The sequence below is a fragment of the Solea solea genome, chromosome 13, assembly GCF_958295425.1.
Source record: "Solea solea chromosome 13, fSolSol10.1, whole genome shotgun sequence".
Taxonomy (NCBI): Eukaryota; Metazoa; Chordata; class Actinopteri; order Pleuronectiformes; family Soleidae; genus Solea; species Solea solea.
The window spans coordinates 11,466,943-11,488,443 of NC_081146.1; the positions used below are offsets into that span (position 1 = coordinate 11,466,943).

At 40.3% G+C, this 21,501-nt stretch overlaps 3 protein-coding genes across 5 annotated transcripts; all 3 read left to right on the top strand.

Moving 5' to 3' along the window:
* Window positions 1-1,007: 1,007 nt before the first annotated feature.
* LOC131470918 (uncharacterized) lies at window positions 1,008-11,503 on the top strand. 3 transcript variants are annotated; one of them, XM_058647002.1, is made up of 10 exons: window positions 1,008-1,113; window positions 1,663-2,200; window positions 2,768-3,277; window positions 3,737-7,365; window positions 7,454-7,724; window positions 8,732-8,926; window positions 9,075-9,143; window positions 9,208-9,394; window positions 9,605-9,812; window positions 9,932-11,503. In XM_058647002.1, the coding sequence occupies exons 2-10, from the start codon at window positions 1,723-1,725 to the stop codon at window positions 11,150-11,152; spliced, it is 6,768 nt and encodes a 2,255-aa protein (XP_058502985.1). In that variant the 5' UTR covers window positions 1,008-1,113; window positions 1,663-1,722; the 3' UTR covers window positions 11,153-11,503. The 3 variants fall into 3 exon arrangements, with proteins under 3 accessions (XP_058502985.1, XP_058502986.1, XP_058502987.1); XM_058647003.1 differs by having other exon boundaries at window positions 9,217-9,394; XM_058647004.1 differs by having other exon boundaries at window positions 9,241-9,394.
* A 1,407-nt stretch (window positions 11,504-12,910) lies between these two features.
* Window positions 12,911-17,866, top strand: LOC131470943 (zinc finger protein 93-like). Its single transcript, XM_058647044.1, has 5 exons — window positions 12,911-13,018; window positions 13,666-13,866; window positions 15,348-15,463; window positions 15,742-15,885; window positions 16,064-17,866. Exons 2-5 carry the CDS (start codon window positions 13,722-13,724, stop codon window positions 16,934-16,936), a joined length of 1,278 nt encoding a protein of 425 aa, XP_058503027.1. The 5' UTR covers window positions 12,911-13,018; window positions 13,666-13,721; the 3' UTR covers window positions 16,937-17,866.
* Window positions 17,867-18,931: 1,065 nt separating this feature from the next.
* On the top strand, window positions 18,932-21,387 carry wu:fe05a04 (zinc finger protein 501). Its single transcript, XM_058647048.1, has 3 exons — window positions 18,932-19,325; window positions 19,433-19,804; window positions 20,085-21,387. Exons 2-3 carry the CDS (start codon window positions 19,435-19,437, stop codon window positions 20,876-20,878), a joined length of 1,164 nt encoding a protein of 387 aa, XP_058503031.1. The 5' UTR covers window positions 18,932-19,325; window positions 19,433-19,434; the 3' UTR covers window positions 20,879-21,387.
* Window positions 21,388-21,501: the final 114 nt, after the last annotated feature.

A 21,501-nucleotide genomic window follows, 5' to 3' on the forward strand; every position in this document is an offset into this window, starting at 1 on the left:
CGAGAAATAAAGGTGCCAATATTAAGTACATTAGGTGTGTGTGTGTAAAAGTAGTGTGCAGCAGTGTTTTTACAGTGGATAAATTCATGTGCAATAGCACCACCAGCTGGCTTTAGGTTTCTTTGCTGGGACCTTTATTTAACTTCAATGAGAAGTCTTAGAATAGAGTGTCCCTGCATTGTTTTCTGAAAGAATGTGATCACATTTTATCTCCCAGATTCTATTCATCAATATTTAGTAATTCCATGACTGTTCTGAAGCTGACTTGGCCCAATGCCTGATTTTAATGTCACCAGGTTCTGTTATTGTGTTATTTAAGTCTAACCTGAACATTTCAGGAAACATGGAGTTGAAGGAGGATCAGTAAAATCAAATCCCCACATGCTTTCATCTCAACAGAGCTAGTTTTAAATATCTTCAGTCAAGTCTTTTCTTCGACTGAACCTTTTTTTTAACATGCTGATAAAGACAATACAAGCATCCAACAAACTGTAGCAATTTTAATTTGTGTCTCAGTCTGTGATCGGAAAAAATCTCCAGAACAAGTCATTTCAGTTTATAAATATTTAATTTATCATGTTTATGTATTTGCACTAATGTGAAAATTATTTCTTGACATTGTAATCAGAATGTAGTATAATCAAGGATGAGATTTTAGTATTAAAAGAATGCAACATAATAATAATTTTGTTGTCGTAATAGCAATATCATTTATTTCATACTTTGTTTATTTTGTTCTGTTTTGTTGTAAATTGTTTCATGTCGTTTTACACTGACACAACATGAAACCACTGTTGTTTGCCAACTGCCATAAAACCTCAAAGAAGACGAAGAAGAACATGAAACCACCATGAATGTCCTATTTCCCTTACCCCTTCTTATTATTGTGGGACGTTAAACTCCTGATTACACTCCAGTCCAGGGGGTGGCGGTAATGCTCCATATAGACTGGTTGCCAGCCGATAACTGAAAGAAGAAGAACGTGAAACCACAACTCCCATGATCATTTGCGCGCTTTGTCAGAGCTGATGTCACGATGTGATGTCTGCCGCAGCATCTCTGGGCTTTGTGAGAAAACGACGCAGTTATGTCTGGGCGGACAGAGTAATGAAGGTATCACCTGCGTTTAAATTTCACATTGACATGCTGTGTTGTATGTAAACAAGTGGACGCGTAAAGCGAGTGAATAACTAGCAGCTGTGGCGCCGTAGGAGGTCAGAAAACCTACCGATGAGCACCCAGTTTCGACCGCCTATAGGTGGGCTACACGCTAACCACCCTGTTATTATGTGTGTATCCGTGATACAGAGACCACAAATACACGTGTTTGTGGGGGAAATGTAGAAGTAAATTGTTAGCATGTAAACAGGCTCACGAAGCATCTCATTTAAACAAAATGTTATGTTGAATTGGGCCTCCAGTGTCTGCCCTTCATGTCCACCAATCTTCCATTGTAATACAACTGTTGTTAAGCCCATTCATTCTCTGGTTTCCCAGCTGCCGTATTGAGAATAACAAAGATGCTGGTCATAGCTTTTAACATGTGTGAATGTGCATCTGTGTTGCAATTAATTAACGAATGGGTAGTATGTCCATTGATTGTTGGTATAAGGTTTACTACGATTTATTATGTTATTAACAGTAATGTGTGTTTCTGCTTAGGAACTGCTTTCATAGAATCATATGAACCAGTGGATTTGAGAGGCCAGGTGGTGGAGAGCCATGCAGAGTCCTACACAGACAAACTGTGGGAAAACCCCTGTGAGCACAGCACCCACAGAGCAACCAGTGGACACTGGGACTGATGCTCAGCCAGCACAGCCACACGAGAAGACTAAATGTGATGCTCCAGTTGAGACAGAAAGAGTAACCATCACACCGCAGGAACATGAGGCGGCGGTGCAAACAGCAGAAACGCCTGCAAATGTCTCTGTCACACAAGCAGTGGAGAACAACACTGCTGTGCAGTCACCAAGTGGGCCCTCAGAAAACTGTGGAGGGCTGGAAGAGATGGACTTGGCTTTAAAGGCAAGTGCACCAGCAGTGTCTGATACGAAGATAAATCCTATGTGTGATGTGCAAAAGGCAGTGAAACAGGATAAAGGTCAACTTGATGGTAGGAAATATGTTCCTTCCAAGAAGGCCATGATCGACCCTCTGAAAATGGACATGTCAAAACCACTGGTCATGCCTCCCACCTGTGAGTATTTTACCTTCATTTTTGTGCTAACCGTGCAGTGATTGATTTCCTCGGTGTTTGATTATGGCTGGTTCAGATGAGTTTTGTTCATGTTGCAGTGGAGATAAAAATAAGGCGTGCACTCGGGTCTAATGGCCAACATGTGCAACAGTGTTATGGACAAGTCTAGATAATGTTCTGCAGGAATACAGAGAAGAGCCCATTAACAAATAATTATTTCTTTAATTAAATGTTTAATATTATTAAACATAAACAACGTTATTATAAATAATGTCACATTATTATATTATTATTTATTTTTTGAATTATTATTATTATTATTGGTATATTTTGGCATTAACCTGCAAAATCTTTTTTTGGTAGGGCTTAGGTAAAATGATGTGGATTTATATTCTTAATAGCCCTACCTATTTACTCTCCTCACTACTGCTGACCTACATGGATGAAGTGACAGTTAAACCCAGAGCCACATTTTTTTACAACTTTCCCTATACTTGTATCCATTGTAACAATGTGAATGTTTACTATTTATCAACCTCCTTTGCCTCATGTGTTGTTTCCTTCTAGCACCTCAGCTCTCACTACAGTGCATCGAGTGCCACATAATCTTCAGGGACCCCAAGAGCAAAGAGCGCCATCTGAAGTTGAGCCATCCAGCAGAATACGAACAGTGCATTTTGAGGAATGCCCTGTTTGCCTGTTACATTTGTGACCACCACTTTACCAACTCCACAGAGCTAATGGCCCACCAGAAAGCCCACACAGAGAAGACACCCTACAAGTGTCCAATCTGTAACATGGCCTTCAAAAGGTCATCAGAGCTCAACCTTCATAAAAAAACCCATTTTAGCCAGGAAGGTTATGCTTGCACTGAGTGTGGCAAGACTTGTAAAACGATGACATTGCTAAAGTATCACCAACGCATACACACTGGAGACAGGCCGTATATTTGCAAGGAATGTGGGAAAAGGTTTCCCATGTCTAAATCTCTGCAGAAACACATCATGTCACACTCGGCGGGAGGAGATAAAGGAAATGCGGGAGACGCCACAGCTAAAGCAAAGAAAACTGTTGATGGTGAGAACATTTTTACAATTTACAAACGTATCATTTTACATATTAAGATGGTTACATACTTTTTAGCAGAGCTCTCAGGCACGCATTTCAATAAGTTCACCCACTCACATGCCACACATGACATTTCTCATGCTGACAAGTGATTAAACTCACTGCGCATAAATTAGTCATTGCTCTGCATAGTCCATTCATACAGTAACCTATCAACCAATCAGAAAAAAGTATTTCTTGTTGGCGAGTAAAGTCTGAAAATAGGTTTCCGCTGTGAGCACTCGTATCAGATGAGATAGAAGTGAAAGAGCATGGTCAGGTAATCACGTTTGCCTGTCTCTTTGATCGTTTTGTCTTTTTTGTTCTGAAAGGCAAAAATAAAAATGTATTGGGTTTAGTGGAATTTGACCTTATTAGATTAACATATTAACTTCATATTATCTATTTTTCTGTTCTTTTATTTTTTAGGTGTTTCTACAGTGAAGTATATTTGTTCCATATGCAAACGTGCTTTCAAGAGTACAAAGACTTGGGCAAAACATATGAAAACTAAGCACAATAACTTGCCTTCTGCAGCCAATAATGCCATGCCAGCTGGTCAGCAAGAGAAACAAAATACACCCATCATAACTCCAATATCTTTTTACCAGCCAGGATTACTACAGTTGGAGCCAAATGGACCTCTGCAAAAAGTTGATTCCAATATTGACACAGATCAGATTTGCAGACTAATTGAATCTTTAGGAAATGTACAGAAAGTGAACCAAGTTGTCATATTGGGGCAGGTGCCTCTTCATGCCCAACCGCTGGAATTGAAGCAGATACCACATCTGACAGAACCAATAAATGTGAGTCCACCACAGATAGATATTATGGGTCTGAAACCGTCTGAATCTAAGATGATTGAATTTGACCCTTTAAACAACCAATGTGATCCAATGGAACAAACAATTATACTGGAACCTATTACACCAGATGGACAATTGGAAAATCCCTCTTTTTCAGAATTAAGTTCCCAGATAGCCACTGGTGAAAACATAGAGCTAACACTTGTTCAGGCTGAACAAACAGAAGGACTTGATAGACATGTGATGCATCAGATCATTCAGCCTGACATTAGTGCAATTCAGTCTGACCCTATGGGCCAAACGGTCTGTAACAATGAGCAAGTTGACCTCGAACAAAACCTTGAGCAAACAGTTATATTAGAACTTACCCCTGCTTTGATACCAACTTCGGAGCTGGAACAATCCCAAATTATGCCCAACAATGAAATCCAGCCCTCCTCTCTACTACCAACTACTGAACTGGAAAAGACTCCAGATCAGACTGGAATAGATGAGCAGAAGACAAACCTGTCAGTCCCACCACTTATGCCAACAGTTGAGCTGGAGCTGCCAACCTTACCAACAGAACAAACAGATCTTCCCAGCCCTTTAGTGCCACTAGACACACCTACACAAGCTCCAAGTAAATCTGATACAAATCCTAAAAAAGATGTTGATTCACAAATACAGACTGTCGGTCTCGAACAAATCCACAGTGTGATGGATGGAGTTGCAGCAGAAGAGACACAAAAAAAGGCAGAACAAGAGGTGTCTCCACAAGAACCATCTGAGAAATTGCTAGAAGATCACAAGGAGCGTCGGAACCAGTTGCCTGTAGTTGAAGACACATCTGCTAAAGAAGAAGTTTTAGAGACCAAACAGGTGCAACAGACCTCAGAGTTACCAGTGAATGTAATGTCAGCTCAAGAACTAGTTAAAGTGCGAAAAAGAAAACCCGCAAGTGCTTTTCACTTTCAAGGATATTTACAAGAACAGGTCAGATCTGCATACAATGACAATTTTCAAATTGATGCAAAACCTGTGAAACGCCAAAAAACAAAAAAGTCTCTTCTCATTGTAAAATTTGGTCCACAAAACAAAGAAAAAAAAAATAAGAAACAGAAGAAACCATCAAAGCAGCATAAGCCAACACAAGAACAGATCACATCAAATCTCTCAGAGAAGAAAGCAACATCACAGAAGAAAGGAAGTAAGGGGGAAAAGGACAGAAAATTGGGACATTTAACGTCCACAGTTGAAATCAAATCATCATCACCAACACAAGACCCACAGATGAAACAATTTAAAGAGCATGTAAGGAAAACTAAAATGAAAAAGCAAAAAGAAGAAGCCAGGGAGGGCTTGCTGCAAATAAATGAACACAAAACTGTTGCTTCACCAGTGTTTAAAAGAAAGAAACAAGGGAAAAGGATGCAAAAAGATCAGCCTAAGAATATAAAGGATTGTAAGAGAAAGAAAAACCTGACAAAGGAAAAAGTAAAAACAAAAGCAGGTACAGTGTCACAAGATCCACCTATAACCACTAACCCTCAAGACTCTCTACTTTTACTCAAAGGTCATAAACAGCCCCAGTTGAAAGTTTACAAGTTAGACCCTTCAAAAGCATCAAGTCAGACACCAGAGGCTTCACCTCACGAGTCCCAAACAATGCCCCAACAGAATAAAGACAACACATTCCCAACAAGTGATTCTACAAATGATCAAAATGCAGAGTGTACAAAGAAAGGAGGAAGACCAAAAAAGAACCAGAAAGCTCTTTCGTTGCTGTCTTCACTACAGGTTTCCTGTCAACCACTGGAGATGCAACCCACCAAGCCGAAGACCACAAGGAAACGCAAAGCCTCTTCAAAAATAGAGACTGAAGGAGTGATAACTTCCAAACGTGCTTTAGAGTGTAAGGACTGTGGGGAGAGATTTAGTGAACTCTCATCCCTTCAGAAGCACAAGGCAACAGTCCATATCATTGAGAGTCCTGGTCTCACTTATACCAATGGAAACATCTTTGAAGGGGTCGCCAGCCTGGATTTTTATCAGCTTCCAAAACAGCCTGATAAGCTTGATGGGGTGAATGCTGCTGCAGACTGGGATACTGAGCCTGAGTTGGTTGATGTGGCTTTAGAGGACCGAGAGCGAATCGTCTCTTTTCCAGCTTTGATTCCATCCCCGTCTTTACCTGTCCCTCTTCCAGATGTTGAGGTTAGTTCTTATGAAAATAAGTCTGGTAGTAAGACAGAAGTAGATGATCAGTCTTTAGAAGTCAAATCACCATCTAATCAATTATTAAATAGTGAGATGTCTCCAAATTTAACATCTGAATCCTCTTTAAGTAACTCAGCTAAGCAAAACATGTTGGAGACAGCAGAGCCTTTGGCATCAGTTGAAGCCAAGCAAGATAAAGTTACCCAGAAGCATCCCAGCTCAGAATCTGAAGTTCAGGCGAACACGGATGAAGACATTAAAGATAATTTACTTCTTGAGGTAGATTTAGTAACTGTTGGGGAGCAGAATGAAAGAGATGATCCAATTTCACCTCAAGAAAGTTTTACTCAAAACAGTTTAAAGGGAACTTGTTTTTCTGAGGGTGGAAGCGCTGAAACAATTTCAGCACCTGGGAAAGCTGTTGAAAAAACTATGGAAAAAACGTTAACCTCTGTGTCATGCTCCACTCATCAAGAAAAGATAAAGGAAGAAGAGGAAGAAATGTTACTCCAGAAGACTAAAGGTTGGAAAGGAACTGTAACAAAGAAGGCTCCAGGGGGGAGGACAGGAGAAAAAGGACATCTAAAAAGAAGAGTGACATCTAAGGTAGTTTTACATGGCGATAGTGTTAGAGGAACAGAATTGGAGAAAGAACAAGATGAATGTCAGGTAGTTTATGAAAAACATCCCATGAACTCTGATACTGAAATTCATGAAGAAGTTGAGACTGGCATTAAGCTGTCACAGCCAGAACCCAATCCTAACCTGGAGGCCAATAAAGCCCCTGCTCCTGATCCTGTTGCATGTTTGCCTTTGGCGCCCTCTGCAGTAGACAAATCTCCTGAAGAACGGGTTGTGGTTGAGCTGGAGTCTGTTACTACTAGTGTTGATGAAGTAATGAATGAAGGAGGGCTACGGGGAGAAGAGGAGCATGATGGAGAGATTGACCAGTCTCCATGCATTATACTGGAGAAGTTCCTCACCTCTAGGCAGAGAGTGAGTGCTGACAAAGAGCTGTCCCCAATGACTGCAAGTGACAATCCAAGACAAGTGAGATACTAATTCAACCAACAAACACTGTACATTATCAATTAATTACTTTGTTGCTATAAATGTACAACATTTGTTTTCATTCTAGGGATTGGATAGCATTGTCGAGGTTGAAGTACAAGTCCATGGGAGCCAGGAGATCAAGGTGGAAGAGAGTATGACGGATCCAATGCTGTTTGTACCTACCTGTCAAAAAAGAAAGAGCACAAGTGTCCAGCAACAACACCAACATGATATAAGGAGTGTTCTGGTGAAAGAGGAGAGAAGCCTAATGCTGAGTGAGGCTCATGCCTCACAGGGCAGCAGTCGCATCAGATGGAATGTGGAGCCAGTGAATAATGAAAACACTGCCACTCCATGTGAGTATCACTGTATACTGTAGCAACATCCTAAAGTGTTTTGGGGAATCTTATTATTGGCCTTTTAAAGTATGTTTAGACATTTGTAATGAGTCATAGCCAAGAGACAATGAAAGCAACAGCTTATGGTCATAAGGCCAGTTCCACACTGTAGGTTTTTTTTGGGCACAGTAATTTCCCATAGCCTTGTTGTCAAAGGCTCCTTAATACATTTTTTCTGTGATCAGATTGCAATCAGATAGTGCCTGACCACATGCAAGTACAGGTGAGAATACACCCAAGGACAGATTACAATCCAATCTGCCAACCCACTTCAGCAGGTGGTCAGAGAAGCAGAACAGAAGTGTAAATGCAACATGTCTTTGACTTGTTTCTGTTCCACCCACAACTACATTAACAGAACTACGTTGATGGCTCCAAGCACAGCTAACTTGAAAGCAGCGACAACTGCACAGTCTCCTCTGCTTTCGTTGGTTCCCTGCTTGTCAAAGACGACTTTTTCCCCTGCATTGAAAAGCAAAGGAGTCCTTACAATAGCGCAACTTCATATGCAGCTATCACTGTTGCTGTTGATTATATAGTAGCGCCCAGAGGTGGAAGTGAGCTAACGGGGGGATGTCCATGATTGGATGGCAATCAGATCTTGATGTGGACACCGGTGTATGTTACTAGGTGTAAATGCATGTGGTGAAGCTCTATCCAATTGCTTTCTGATCACAGACACAACAGGGTCTTCTGTAGTGCTAAGACTAAACTCCTGACTCTATAATTAATAATAACATGAGAGTCAGTGGTTTACATTCCTGTGAAATGTTGAACTTCTCTCATCCATTTGGTTATAAAGTGTTAACAGTCAACAGAATTATATAATTTAGTCACTTCTTTACATGGTTTAGAGAATCATGCCGTAGGTAGATGATGGGTATATCCTACAATTGGATTGATAAGTTAATTATATGCTGTCCTTTCAGAGATGAGTTAATCTTGTTTTGGACCTGTGTTTTCAGTAATGCAGAGTGAGGAGACAAGTGAGTGTTGCATCACACCAGAGTTCAACACCAACCAGTGTATCTTCTACCCAGTGAAGGAGGAAGAGAGGGAGGTTCTACTGGAAGCCACTGAGACCAGCAGAGGTAGTTTAACCCCAGAGCTATCCAGTGCTAACCAACAGACTGAGCCTCAAAGTGCAGATAGTTCTTTATGTAAGTATTGGTTATCTAGTTCAGTGTTCCCCAACCCTGGGCCTCAGGGAACACTGCCCTGCATGTTGCATGGGTTGGGAAACGCTGAATTTTACTTCATTATCAAAGATAATTGGAGAAAAAAGATTAATGTTGATGTTAAAAACAGATGAAGGGAGCCATTCCTCACAGGACCAGGACATAAGAGGTTTCTCCAGTGACTTTGCTGATGGACAAGGTTTGTTAACACTTTTAACTCCTTAATGAACAGCATAGATGTCTATAAGTAAGTAATCTTTCAGTTGATGCAGATGCTGAGTGGCCTAATCCACCAGACCTCCGGGACTTTCTCCTGCAAAGTTCTGATGAAGAGGAAATGGGTGCTTTTGAACCGTCTGACCCTCAGCTTGACTCAGAAGGCGTAGTATTGGCTTATTTCTACAAGAACAAGATCAACGATGCACGGCAGCCAGCTCAAGCATTCGAAAAGTAAAGTATTAATTGACATGCCCTCACAAAACACATGTTAAAATATGTAAACTGTCAAATTGTACAAAGTTATAACTTAAAGTAATTCTTAAAAGGGATAATTAGGGGTTTACTTTGCTTTAGAGGTTCATAAAATGGAGAAGAAAACTTGTCAATGAGATGGTCACCTGTTTTTCTCATAATATACTGTGTTTTCATTGTTGTCCTTAGTGTTTTAATTTCAACAAGCCAGCTCCAAGACCCAAGAGATCAAAACAGGACCAGGCAGCCAATTGATTACTTCTCCACTTATTTTGGTTGGGATACCTGGGTGGACATTGCCAACTGCACAAATAAACTGTCAAGAAAGCCAAACTCCATCTCAGCAAGAGAGGTTGCACAATTTGTTGGGATCCATATTGCAATGGGAACTTTAAAGGTATGTCCTCCTTAATTGATGTGTGAAATTATGTAATACCTGTCTCTGTTGAACAAATGCAAGACCACTTTATTACAAGACCAGTCTATATTAATTTGGTCTCTTTTTTTATTTTTCAGTATCCCAGTCCAAGACTCTACTGGGAGGACTTGACTAAAGTACCCTTAATTGCTGATGCCATGCCACTTTCACGTTTCCTCGAGCTGTCTTATATGTTGAAACTAGCTTCTCCAAAAGAAGATCCAGTCGACAGTCAATGTGTAGTTTCTCAGCATGCTGACAGGCAAAGACAATGTGACAAGCCAAATGATTTGAACTACTCCAAAGCACAGACTGATCCCCTGTGGAAGGTTCAGCCCATTCTGTGTCGTTTCAATGCAGGGTGCCAGGCACTGATAAGAGAAGGTGACTATGCAGTGGATCAGTATCTACTTCCCTTGACTGGAAAGCTGCACAGTAACAAATTTTCTCTCCACTGCACTACATTACTTGGATTTGGTGGTTTACTCTTACATGTGGATCTTAAACTGAATCTCTCGGATAAAGAAGATGCTGTCGAAAAAATGGCCCCAAAAGGTAGCATGTTGTATCTTTGCAAACAGGAACTCTCCACTCCTGCAATGCTAGAACGTCTGCTTGTTGCTGGGGTTCATGGTGCAGGCAGGGTGGGGGGAGCACAAGGACAGATCGGGGACGAGTTTGTAAGCTCAGATGGGAAGCTGATGTTGCGCAGATCACACTGTGGCTTCATACTTTCTACTGCGGGGAACGGTCAGAGGAACATGACTTCTCTCATTGACAACTTTGAGAAGGCCCAGATGTTGGCTCGATTCAACAGAGAGTTGCGAAATCTGTACCCAATTCCACTCACTGCATCTGCCCCAACCTGCTGGCCTCAAGCAGTGCTGTGGTATATAACAGATCTAGCTCTGGTTAACTCCTGGCTCCAGTACCGACAGGATCATAGGTTATCTTCTGCACCTTTGACTCTCATGGCCTTCAGATTAGAGGTGTCCAAGGCTTTGATCCTCTCCAGCAGCTGTGATACCCAGGACTCTGTTCCTCCTCAACCACCCACAGAGAAGTCCCAAACAACAAATGAGACCCCCAATCCCAGCCTGGTGGAAGAAAGTCCTCTGCCAGATGCAGCCACACGGTATGATGGTTCAGGCCACTGGCCAGAGCAGCTTGGGGAGGGAGAGGGAGGCAGGTGTAGTTTTGGAGACTGTCAAAGAACATCTCGAGTGCTATGCCTTAAGTGCTGTGTCTTTCTTTGTATTTCACGTAACCACAACTGTTTTTTGGATTTCCATAATCAAGGGAGTAATGGAAAAGAGTAGTTCCACCCGTTATTTTTAACGCCATACTTTTGGTCTAAGATGTAATGTTTTCTTTTTTGTTTTTAAAAAAATAAATTATTTTTAACTTATTCCTAATGATTTCACAGGCAATGTCAGTATTTCAAAGGATTATTGTGCTGAATTAAAAATGAATTATTTGTGATGTGGCTTAATATGTCATCAACAAGTGTTAAAATGTATTTGCCTTCAGAAGGAAATGTAAAAAGGATCTTACCAAGTTTTTTTTGTTTTTGTTTTTTACGATTCTTTTTAACCTGATTCAATTCACGTTCCATGAGGGCTCATTTTCGGCTCTACGAAGAAAAAGCATTAAAAGGTTGCGTTAACTAATGTGTCTTTTTTGCATAATTTTTTTCAAGCAATAAAAATAATTTTCATGGCACACTGTCATTGTGGGAAACAACACAATTGTCACTGTTCTAATCAAGTGTCCCAGTAAGCAATGACAGTGTGACACTGAGCTAGTGTACACAGTAGCAAGAACCTGTAACTGACACATCTTTGTAGAATTTGGCTATTACAGTTATTATTATTGCCTCCATCAAGGAGGTCATGTCTTTGAGTAGCATACATCAACTAATTTTGGGGAATGTAGTTTTTAAAACAATTGTTAACACAGAGATAATAATAAACTTTATTTCTGTGCCACTTTCCAAAACACAGTTACCAATCACTGGAATAATTGAAATCCTAAACATACAGCAGGGATTAAACAATGGGTAGACAAGCAAAGAATAGCAGAACTGAAGTGCAGTACATTAAAATGTATTTTGAACTGGACTGATTACCTGTCTCGACATTCGTCAAGTTCAACAATGCATATCATTCACCCACTGACTCAGTTACACGTTGTTAGTTTCACAGATTGCAGTGACCTTGATGACTGCCTGAGAACCTTCTTAAATCTGTTTATAGTCATTCACTCCATTAATCATGAGGTAGTTATCTTAATTACTGCAGCTGCTTGCCTTAAAGTACTGCTCCTAGCCTTCTTTTCTGAAAGGTAGATTAATTTATCCTGTGGGGGAAATGCAGTGACCCGAGGACAAATTTAAATGAGCTATGTACAGGAAATGTAATGTTGTCATAAAACGGCTATGATATTCAATTGAAATATTGTGTGTTAAGTGTAGCTCCTTGTCTGTTCATGTGGAAGAGGTTCCCTGTGCTCCACTTGTATCCATTTTAAACTCTAGTAGCTTATTTTACATATAAATATGTTCTGGATTATTTGCTCCTCGATGACAGTAAACAAATATATGTGGTCACTGTGTGGGATAAACATTTGAGGATGTCATTTTGAGATTTGGAAAACACCAATCTACAATATTTCTAAACGAAGCAACTAATTGGTTAATAAGAAAAAAAAATCGATTAATTGCAGCTCCCCTTGCCACCATTAAAAGTGCAATGTCACGTGACGAGAGATCAATGGTAGAATCAGATTCACTAGAAAATTAGTTCAAAAGCAATCGTCCATATTCACGCATGCACATCTGTACAGACAGTTACACAACAGGTGTTGTGTATTTTTTTTTGTAAAAACCCAAACTAGAATGTGTTATTTCAATGAATAGCCATGTTGTTAATCGCGTGAAATAATTTGCTTTGTTGCCTTAATGTTCATTCTTGCACTCACGATCGCTCATTTATATCCGCCACAGGGAAACTCGTTCAATTTATATTCGACAGGGTTTGAATGTTTTGAATGTGAATCATGGACATCATCAACCGACGAGTCTCTGGCGGCCATCTTATTTGTACGCCAGGAAGTGTCCGATCTATGTGTTGTACTTCTGTGGGGTCAACTATCTCAGTCAAACTACACTCGTACAACGGCAAGAGGTAACACCAACGTTTACTAGCAATTATTTTGTTGTTGTATAAATAATTTACAGTATATGCAGGTATCAGTTTACGTAATAAGGTTCATAGAATATGCACACTGGCACTAAACAATTTGTTAAAAGTTGGTATTGGAAAACTATTCAATCCGCTTTGAATGGCAGCCCGTGTTGTTAGCGCTAACTGCTAGCTAGCGTTAGCCCGCTCGACTGGCTGTTTTTCGTACCGATTAGCGGCAGCAATGTACACGGACGTCAAACCACATCATCTAACTTCAATCTAACGCGTGTAATTTTGTCAGACATGTCACTTGGTGTATTTTAATCAGCACACAAAATGTCGGATGTTAGTAAAATTGCGCGCAGCTAGTTAGCGTAGCCACGGGCCTCAAAGCAGCAATGTTACGCTAACGTTGGCCAGGATGAGTAAAAAAACACAACCCTGAGTGATTCCATGGAAAAATATGGACCCATAGTTTAAAATCAGGATCAAATACTAATTGCATTATAACCAGGACTCCAGCTTTACCCCATCTTAACTAACACTTAAGGATTATACCATTGCTGTGTTTCCCGCTGTTATTCAAACTGTTGGTATGTCCACCTAAACATGAGGTTGTTTTGGTTTTTGTTTGTGCTCGATTGCAGTTTTAATCAAGGGAAAGTATAACTGAGTGCCCGCTGAAACTGGTCGGTATCTCAGGATGGACTCGGATATTTTGAACATTGAGGATATAGTGATGGGGCGAGCATTACCTGATCCCCCTCCGGAAGTTCCCCCTGAGAAGCCAGCAGAACCATACAAACCCGTCACTCTGAATGGACCTCCTGCACCCTCTGTCCAACCATGTAAGTTACTGTTTCACAAACCTTTTCTTTTTAAATGAATTTACCTTTTTTTAAAAACCAAATGCTTTATGTAAATGGTGACTAGAGCCTAGTTAGGTGTAATATATAATTTCTGACAATTTTTCTGCGATTTATGTAACACACATTATTTTGAGAGCTTTAAGCAGTCATTTTCAGGAGATACACTCACCAATCACTTTACTAAATGAACAAAGTGGCAGGAGTGCATCTGCCTTACAGTTCTACGTGTTATATGGTCTTGTGCATATAACTAGGTTATTTGACCTGCTGTTGTGGGTTACTTTTGGCCTGTAAGTGTGGCTGTTCTTTGACCCCTGCCATATTCGCCCACACTGCTGCACACAGTGGTTATTTTCTCATTTTCGAACCAATCTCTGTAAACCCTAAACATAAATAATTACAGTATATGCACCTTGAGGGATTCCATGGAAAAATATGGACCCATAGTTTAAAATCAGGATCAAATACTAATTGCATTAAAACCAGGACTCCAGCGTTACCCCATCTTAATTAACACTTAAGTATTATACCATTGCTGTGTTTCCCGCTGTTATTCAAACTGTTGGCAGCAACAAGTCATATTTGCCCACAGACCTGCTGCTCACTGAATATTTTCTCATTTTCAAACCAATCTCTGTAAACCCTAAAAATAACCATGTATTGAATCAGTTCAGCAGTTTCTGAAATAGGCAGACCAGCCCATCATACACCACAAACTATGCCACTAGTGTTGGATAACTTACTCAGGAAGTGTTACAAGTTACTTACTTATTACTCCTTTTTAGAAGTAATAATATTCATCAGTGTTACTTATTACTTCGTATCAAAAATAAGTTACATTACTTGTTATATTGCTGTATTATCTTTATTTTGTTTCAGTATTTATTCCTAGAAAATTTAATTGTGTTATCTATCTTTAGTAGTTATCTTACTAATGTTTTTGTCATCTCTCATTTTAGTAGTTTTTTTATTAAGACACAATTTTATGTTATCTATCATTTTAATAGTTATTCTTAGGGGGGGGGGGGGAATCAAATACCCTCAATCAGTCTTGCATAGCACCACTTCTTTCAATCTGGCTTTCTAAATAACAGCCACTGACATTGATAATTCCTATGTTAACCTTTTGCCATGACACATGACTACAAGATTACAGTCGTTATTCTACAAATATGAAATACCAGTTTTTATGATATCTTTGATATCTTATTAGTTCACTCCATAAAATAAAATACAAATTGTGCATGTTATTTTTGTTTCAGTGGTCATTTCATTTGTTGTAATACATAAGCAGTAATGGGAAATAGTCACATGTGCAGAACAATTTCTGTTTCTGGTAACAGATTGATTAGTGACAATGACTGCTGTAAATGGTCACACAGCTCGTACCAAGTTTGGTAAACGCGTGTAAAATATACCCTTTGGTGTTCATGTTTGATCTTGTAAATCACACTTTCCAGACCAGCATGAAAATCTGCAGTGTTTCCAGTGCTTCATCACATTCTGCAGTGCCAAAGCCAAGGAAAGGCACATGAAGAAGAGCCACCGGGAAGAATATAAGCAACAGCTTCAACAGGTCAGCTTATTTATGCCTGCTTATTTCACATTTTCACTATCTGTTTTAATACCATATCCGTGTATATAGTTTTATAATCTTTGTGTTGCAGTCTATGGTTACAGGCCCTTGTTAATGACCTGTATTTCAAAATATATGTGGAAAGTAAAAGGGGACGTTTTGTTTATGCATTGGCCTTTCCAGTAATTCCTTATAAATTTGTTATTGTTCTTTTATGAAATAGTTATTGGTCTCGAATACTCTCAATTATGGCTTTTCTTTATTTCACTTCTTCACAGGGAAATACATTGTTCACATGCTATGTGTGTGACCGCACATTTCTGTCATCTGAGGAGCTGACGCAGCACCAGCCCACACACAGCAAGGACGACAAGCCCTTCAAATGCGTTCACTGCAAGGAGAGCTTCAAAACATTTTCTGAAGTGCGTATATTGTTGGGTTAGTTTAGTTTTAGAATGTGTCTTGAAACTTACTTTAAAATTAACACTGAATCCACAAATGCCAAATCCGAAGTTAGTATTTGAAGTTTGTCTCTTGTTGTTATTTTTCAGCATTCTAGTGTGATATTGTTTTTTTAAATGTTATTTCTCTCTTATGCAGCTCACATCCCATAGAAGACAAACGTGTCCAGAGAGGCAGATGGTATGTAAAGATTGCAATGAAACCTTCCGGAGTGCTGGACTTCTGCGTGCTCATCGCCTGACCCAGCATCCTCGCCCAGACATAGAGACTACAGAACAGCCAGAGGACGCCACAAAAAACCATAGCTGTAAGAAGTGTGGTCAAGGATTTGAAACCGAACCAGAGCTGATAGCTCACCAGGAGAAGTACCCCGAAGGTCAGCAGTGCAACGGCAGCTCTTCATCCGTCAAGAAACGTGGACGGACTGCCAAAGTTGAAGACCCAGCTGCTGCTGAGAAAAAGGGAAAGCGGAAAAAGAAGGACGAAGCTGAAGCATCTGAGGAGGCAGTGAAGGTCAGCAGCGCATCAGAGGCAGCAGTAACCCCAGCAGAGGAAAAGGGGAAAGCAGGTGTGGCAAAGCGAGGCCGTCCTTCAAAAGCAGCAGCAGCAGCAGCAGCAGCAGCAACAACAACCAAACCCGATGTGGAAGAAAAGAAGAGCCCCGAGGATGACGCTGAAGCTCCAGGAAAAGAGAAGAAACCCAAAGCAGATCCAGCTCCAGGTCGTCAACACCCGTGTCCCGATTGTGACTTCACATTCCCCACCTTGATTCAGCTCCGTACTCACAAGAAGGAGAGACACACCCCACGCAAAGCCCATCCCTGTGATGAATGTGAAGAAAGCTTTGCTCGCCCTGAGCAGCTGGACGCCCACATGTCGAGGGCTCACGCGGTTGGTCGCTTTGCCTGTCCAACCTGCGGGAAAAGCTTTGGCCGTGAGCGCACCTTGATAGCTCACCAAAAAAGCCACCCGGAAGAGGAACAGCCTGAAAACCCAAGTGCAAAGAGATAATTTAGACACGAGGACATTGCAGAAAAGTGTATGGTTTTTGAAGATTTTAGCCAGGAATTGTCCTTTTTTTAATATTAAAGGTTTGATGATCCAGATTGGTTTCAGATATGCTTGGAATGATTTGAGAATGATGTTTTAGCATATTTTTGTGTTATTGAGTTTGACCTGATGAAATCATGGACAGACACCTCTTCTTCTAAATTGACTTTTCAAGTGTTGTTAAATTTACACCCTTTCTCATAGAACTTATTTTATTTGTAAAAAAAAAAGTTTTGACTAACTTTTTAACATTTTTTTTTTTTTCGTTTTCAGTTTGTTTTTCTTTTTAACGTGTGAACTGTGCGTGGTGTGAATTTGTTGCTTGGTGTCTTGATTTGTTAAACTCACTTTGTGGTAAAATTATTTTTTTTAATTTTTCCTTTTTTAATTTCAAAACAGATTGGCTAAGTACATATTATTAAGCAAAGTAGATGCCTAGTAAAATACTATGTTTGAATGTTTGTCAAATGAATTGTCATGTACAGCTTTCGATTCATATTGTCCTTTTTTTTTTACACACTTAATATTTTGATCTAGTTCCTTTCTAAATTAAGAATCATTGAGGAGGAATTTTGTAAAATAACATTTACCTTCTGCTAGCATTTTGTTTTGGTCACATGCTCCAGATTTAATGTGGAGTGTATAGTTTTGTGGACAGAAACGATCCCCTGTGATCCTTATTTGTCTTGCAGTAAAACATTGTCCTTTATTTTTTCACTAATTAGAATCATAGTTCATGTCTGAAATGGACCTCATTGCCTTTTTAATACATGTGAGTCCAATAAGGAACTGTGTATATCATATGTTATTCACTGATTGGATTATTTTTCTCCACACTGCAATGTGTCTGAACACTGCAAAAACGGTAATAAAACATGCTTTACCAAGGGAGGATGCTGAAGAAATAACGTGCCTTTGTCTTCTAATTCACTCACTTCTCGTTGTCTTGTGAGATTGTTTATTAGGTAATTATCCAAGCGAAGCTGAACTACAAGAACAGTTGAATGTTTAATATTTGATAGACTTGGACAACATAGTTCACCATGGGAGTTACAAAATCAGAACAGTACCCATCAAAAACACAATAAGTACATTAGTTATCTACCAATGTAAATAAAGTGTACTGTTGGTGTTGCTTTTAGTTTATACTGCAATAAATGGCAATTAGTCGCTACTTTATGAGCTTAGGCTGTTTCACTAGTATAAACTGGTTTAATATTTAATACAAATAAAGTATAATATAATCATGTCAAAATTGTATTTACCAAGCTTTGGAATAGTCTTTCATTAAGCCTAAGATTGTTGGTCTCCTTGGACTTCTTCTCAGACATGTAATGTTGTAAATACTGTTACCTTTGAGTATTTTGGCATTAATAGTTAATTAATAATCAATATATTAACAATTAAGAATAATAAATAGTTAATTAAATATGGCATTGTGAAGCACTTAGTGACTGAGTCACCGCACTATCACCACACATAGTGCTTCACTTTGAATATAAATTAAAACTAGACAATAAAACTAATGTTAAAAAAAACATAGTGAAATTGGTTTGGAGTAAATAACACAACTGTAATGAATGAGATTTATAGTGTTGCATTTGTGTAGTAATAGTCAAGCACAGGTTACTCCATGGTGGTGGGAGGGGGCCCTATAAAGGCTTGAGCCCATGATAGGTCCTGTGACCATAAACATAAACGCTATTGTTCTAGTGGAGTGAATTCACTGTTTAAACAGTTGGCAAATATATACAATATACTATTTGTATATATCTCTTTTTATTCGTTTATGTATTATTTATTAATCTATGTTATTTAAGCTGCTAACGACTTTAATAAGGAAATATTTAGAAAGATATACAATGGAAGTCCCTTCCTGTACTCCATACCAGGTGGTGGCGGTAATGCACCAATGTGGTAATGCACATGCAATGCCATTCCAAGACACTGGTAGTGCTGCAACGCCCTAATGAATTTTTCTCTTTTTGGGGTGCTTCATTTGCTTTCCTTTCCTTTTTTGTTTGTTTCTCTCTCTCTCTCTGTCGGATAAGCGCGCTCTTGGAAAGCTGCGAGGCATATAGGTCTGTGTTCGTGTCGTCTTATCAAAACAACAGTTTGTCACGTGAAAATAAGCCGTTCGCTCGGAAACGAAGCCAGCACAGAGGATAACTGACTGTGGTTGATCCATTGTTCTGACGCCACGCGTTGTCATCACTGACCTGCCAGGTGAGCCAGGATACAAACGGCGCTTCTAGGTGTGTCGCTGAGGAATTTCCATGGGAAAGTTGTCGGTTAACTTCTGCGAAAATACATTCAAGACGGAAGAAGAGCCGGGAGACCTGTCATAGAGGTAAGAAGAAACGCACAGTGCTAGTTCATAAACCTTAACGTGTCTTTAACTCATTCCAACTGCCAAATGCCAATTGTGCTCTTGCCCCCTTTGTGCTTTGCTTGCAGCCATGTCCATTGAATACACAATTGACATCCAGTTAACTGAGCTGGGATTCCCAGACATCCTGCAGTTAGGGCAGAGCCCGACCAGAGAGACAACCAGTCATGTCCCCACTTCACTTCCAAACCCACACAAACGGACACGGCTGTCACGTGACGACGACGACGACGTCGCGGGTCCTGCAAGCCTGAGCTCGAAAAGCGCGACCCTTGTAACGAGTGCACAATATGGGGACTCCGCCAAAGTCAGTGTACATGTGGGACAGTCAGAGTCCACGGAGGACGACTCGGACGACAGTGAAATTTCAGGTGTGTACGAGGAAGAAGAAGAGTTTGACGAGGATGGGGACTGCGAAGAGGAGGCGACAGTAAACAATGGTATGGCTCTCTCATTTGACTATACATGCAGTGTGAGTGTAAACTGTACTTGAATTTAATCTTCTACAGCTAGCTTCTACAGGGTTGGTTAACTGTAATGCAATTAAAGAATTTACCAGCTTTTAAATGGGGCGTGAGGAGACACAAATTCACATTATTTATTATTTTAGTCATTTATAACTACACTGTATGTCCATTACGTATTTCTTTCAGTTTTTATCGTGTCAGCAGGGTGTATAGCTCTTTTATTTATGATCTAACTATATTCTCCTTTCTCCAGATGGGAGCCAGTCAGGCAACTACACCTGCAGTGTCTGCAGTCTCCAGCTTTCCTCCAAATTCAAGCTCCAGGACCACATGAACTTGCACACTGGAGCACGGCCGTATCGCTGCGCTGAATGTGGGAAGTGCTTCTGCCAAAATTACAACTATCGAATTCACCTGCGCACACATGCCCAAACCAGAGTGCACCGTATTTTGTGCCGCGTCTGTCAGATGAGCTTTGCATCAAAGGAGGATCTGGAGGAGCACCTTTTAAAATCTCACCCCGAAAAAGAGTTTTACGAGTGTGACCTGTGCAAACGTGTGTTTACATCTCTGATGAAATGTCAGTCTCATGTCCTGTTACACAAATGTATGCCGGGTATTGTTTGTGAAGTATGTGGCCGCAGTTTCTCCAACCCCAAAGCCCTCGCACGCCACCATAGGAGGACATGCCGCCGCAGTTTTAAGTGCACAGACTGCACAGAGACCTTTAACAAGAAGAATGCTCTCTTGAAACACAGCTTTTCCCATCTTGGTTTGCTACCTTACACTTGTGTACGATGCCGCTGTCACTTCCGTCTGGCAAAGCTGTACCGCCAGCACAAGTGTCAACCTCAGCTCATTCACTGCGTGGCATGTCTGAGGGAGTTTCTTAATGAAACTGACTTCCAGCAGCACAAAAAGGACACAGGCTGCTGGGGCAATCAGGAGCCTAAAGGGGACGAGATCAGATGCTTGGAATGTGGAGAGTTGTTTTCAACTTCAGAAGAGTTGAAGAAACATGCCGGGGGCTCACACAGAGGATTCTGAAATGTGCTGAATGTGGGAAAGGGTTCCGCTCAGCCTGCTGTTAATGTCCCACATGGGAGGTCATGCCGGCAACGCGCCCTGCCTTTGTCAGAGCTGTGGACTGGGCTTTCTTCACCAGCAGAACTATGATAGCCACCTCAAGACCTGTGGACAAACACCCCAACCTGTGGTAAGTGTGAGGGCAGAGTTTTAAATGACCACAATGGTGATTTTAACGCCACCTTTGTATACTGTGAATGTTTTTCTTTTTTATCAGCATCACACCAGCAATCCTTAACTGTGCATATAGTCGTTGGCATCATCAACATGTAAAACTTGAGATTTGGCATCTGGAGATTATTAGAGATGTAGCACTCAGGGTTGCCTTCTTGATTCCTCAGCATCTTTGGCACAAATTTTGGCAACTAAATAAGTTAAGCTGCTGATAATCTTGTCATTAATTTATGAGTTATTTTGGTCTGCAAAGCTTCAGAACATCGAGACAAATAAACAAAAGATGTTGCATCACATGATTGGTAAGAAATCAAATTGCTTGCTTTCTTGGATGTTTTTGCATTTTATTATACAAACCTTTTTATAACTTAACTTAATGATGGAACTTTTAGGTGCTTTACCGTTGGATT

Bases quoted from the DNA above. Each gene is read 5' to 3' on its own strand.
- LOC131470943 (XM_058647044.1), top strand. From the start codon at position 13,722: ATGGACTCGGATATTTTGAACATTGAGGATATAGTGATGGGGCGAGCA. The intron at 15,464-15,741 runs GTCAGCTTATTT...ACTTCTTCACAG, and splicing joins ATAAGCAACAGCTTCAACAG to GGAAATACATTGTTCACATG. The intron at 15,886-16,063 runs GTGCGTATATTG...TCTCTTATGCAG, and splicing joins GCTTCAAAACATTTTCTGAA to CTCACATCCCATAGAAGACA.
- wu:fe05a04 (XM_058647048.1), top strand. From the start codon at position 19,435: ATGTCCATTGAATACACAATTGACATCCAGTTAACTGAGCTGGGATTC. The intron at 19,805-20,084 runs GTATGGCTCTCT...TCCTTTCTCCAG, and splicing joins GGAGGCGACAGTAAACAATG to ATGGGAGCCAGTCAGGCAAC.
- LOC131470918 (XM_058647002.1), top strand. From the start codon at position 1,723: ATGCAGAGTCCTACACAGACAAACTGTGGGAAAACCCCTGTGAGCACA. The intron at 7,366-7,453 runs GTGAGATACTAA...TTTTCATTCTAG, and splicing joins CAAGTGACAATCCAAGACAA to GGATTGGATAGCATTGTCGA. The intron at 7,725-8,731 runs GTGAGTATCACT...CTGTGTTTTCAG, and splicing joins TGAAAACACTGCCACTCCAT to TAATGCAGAGTGAGGAGACA.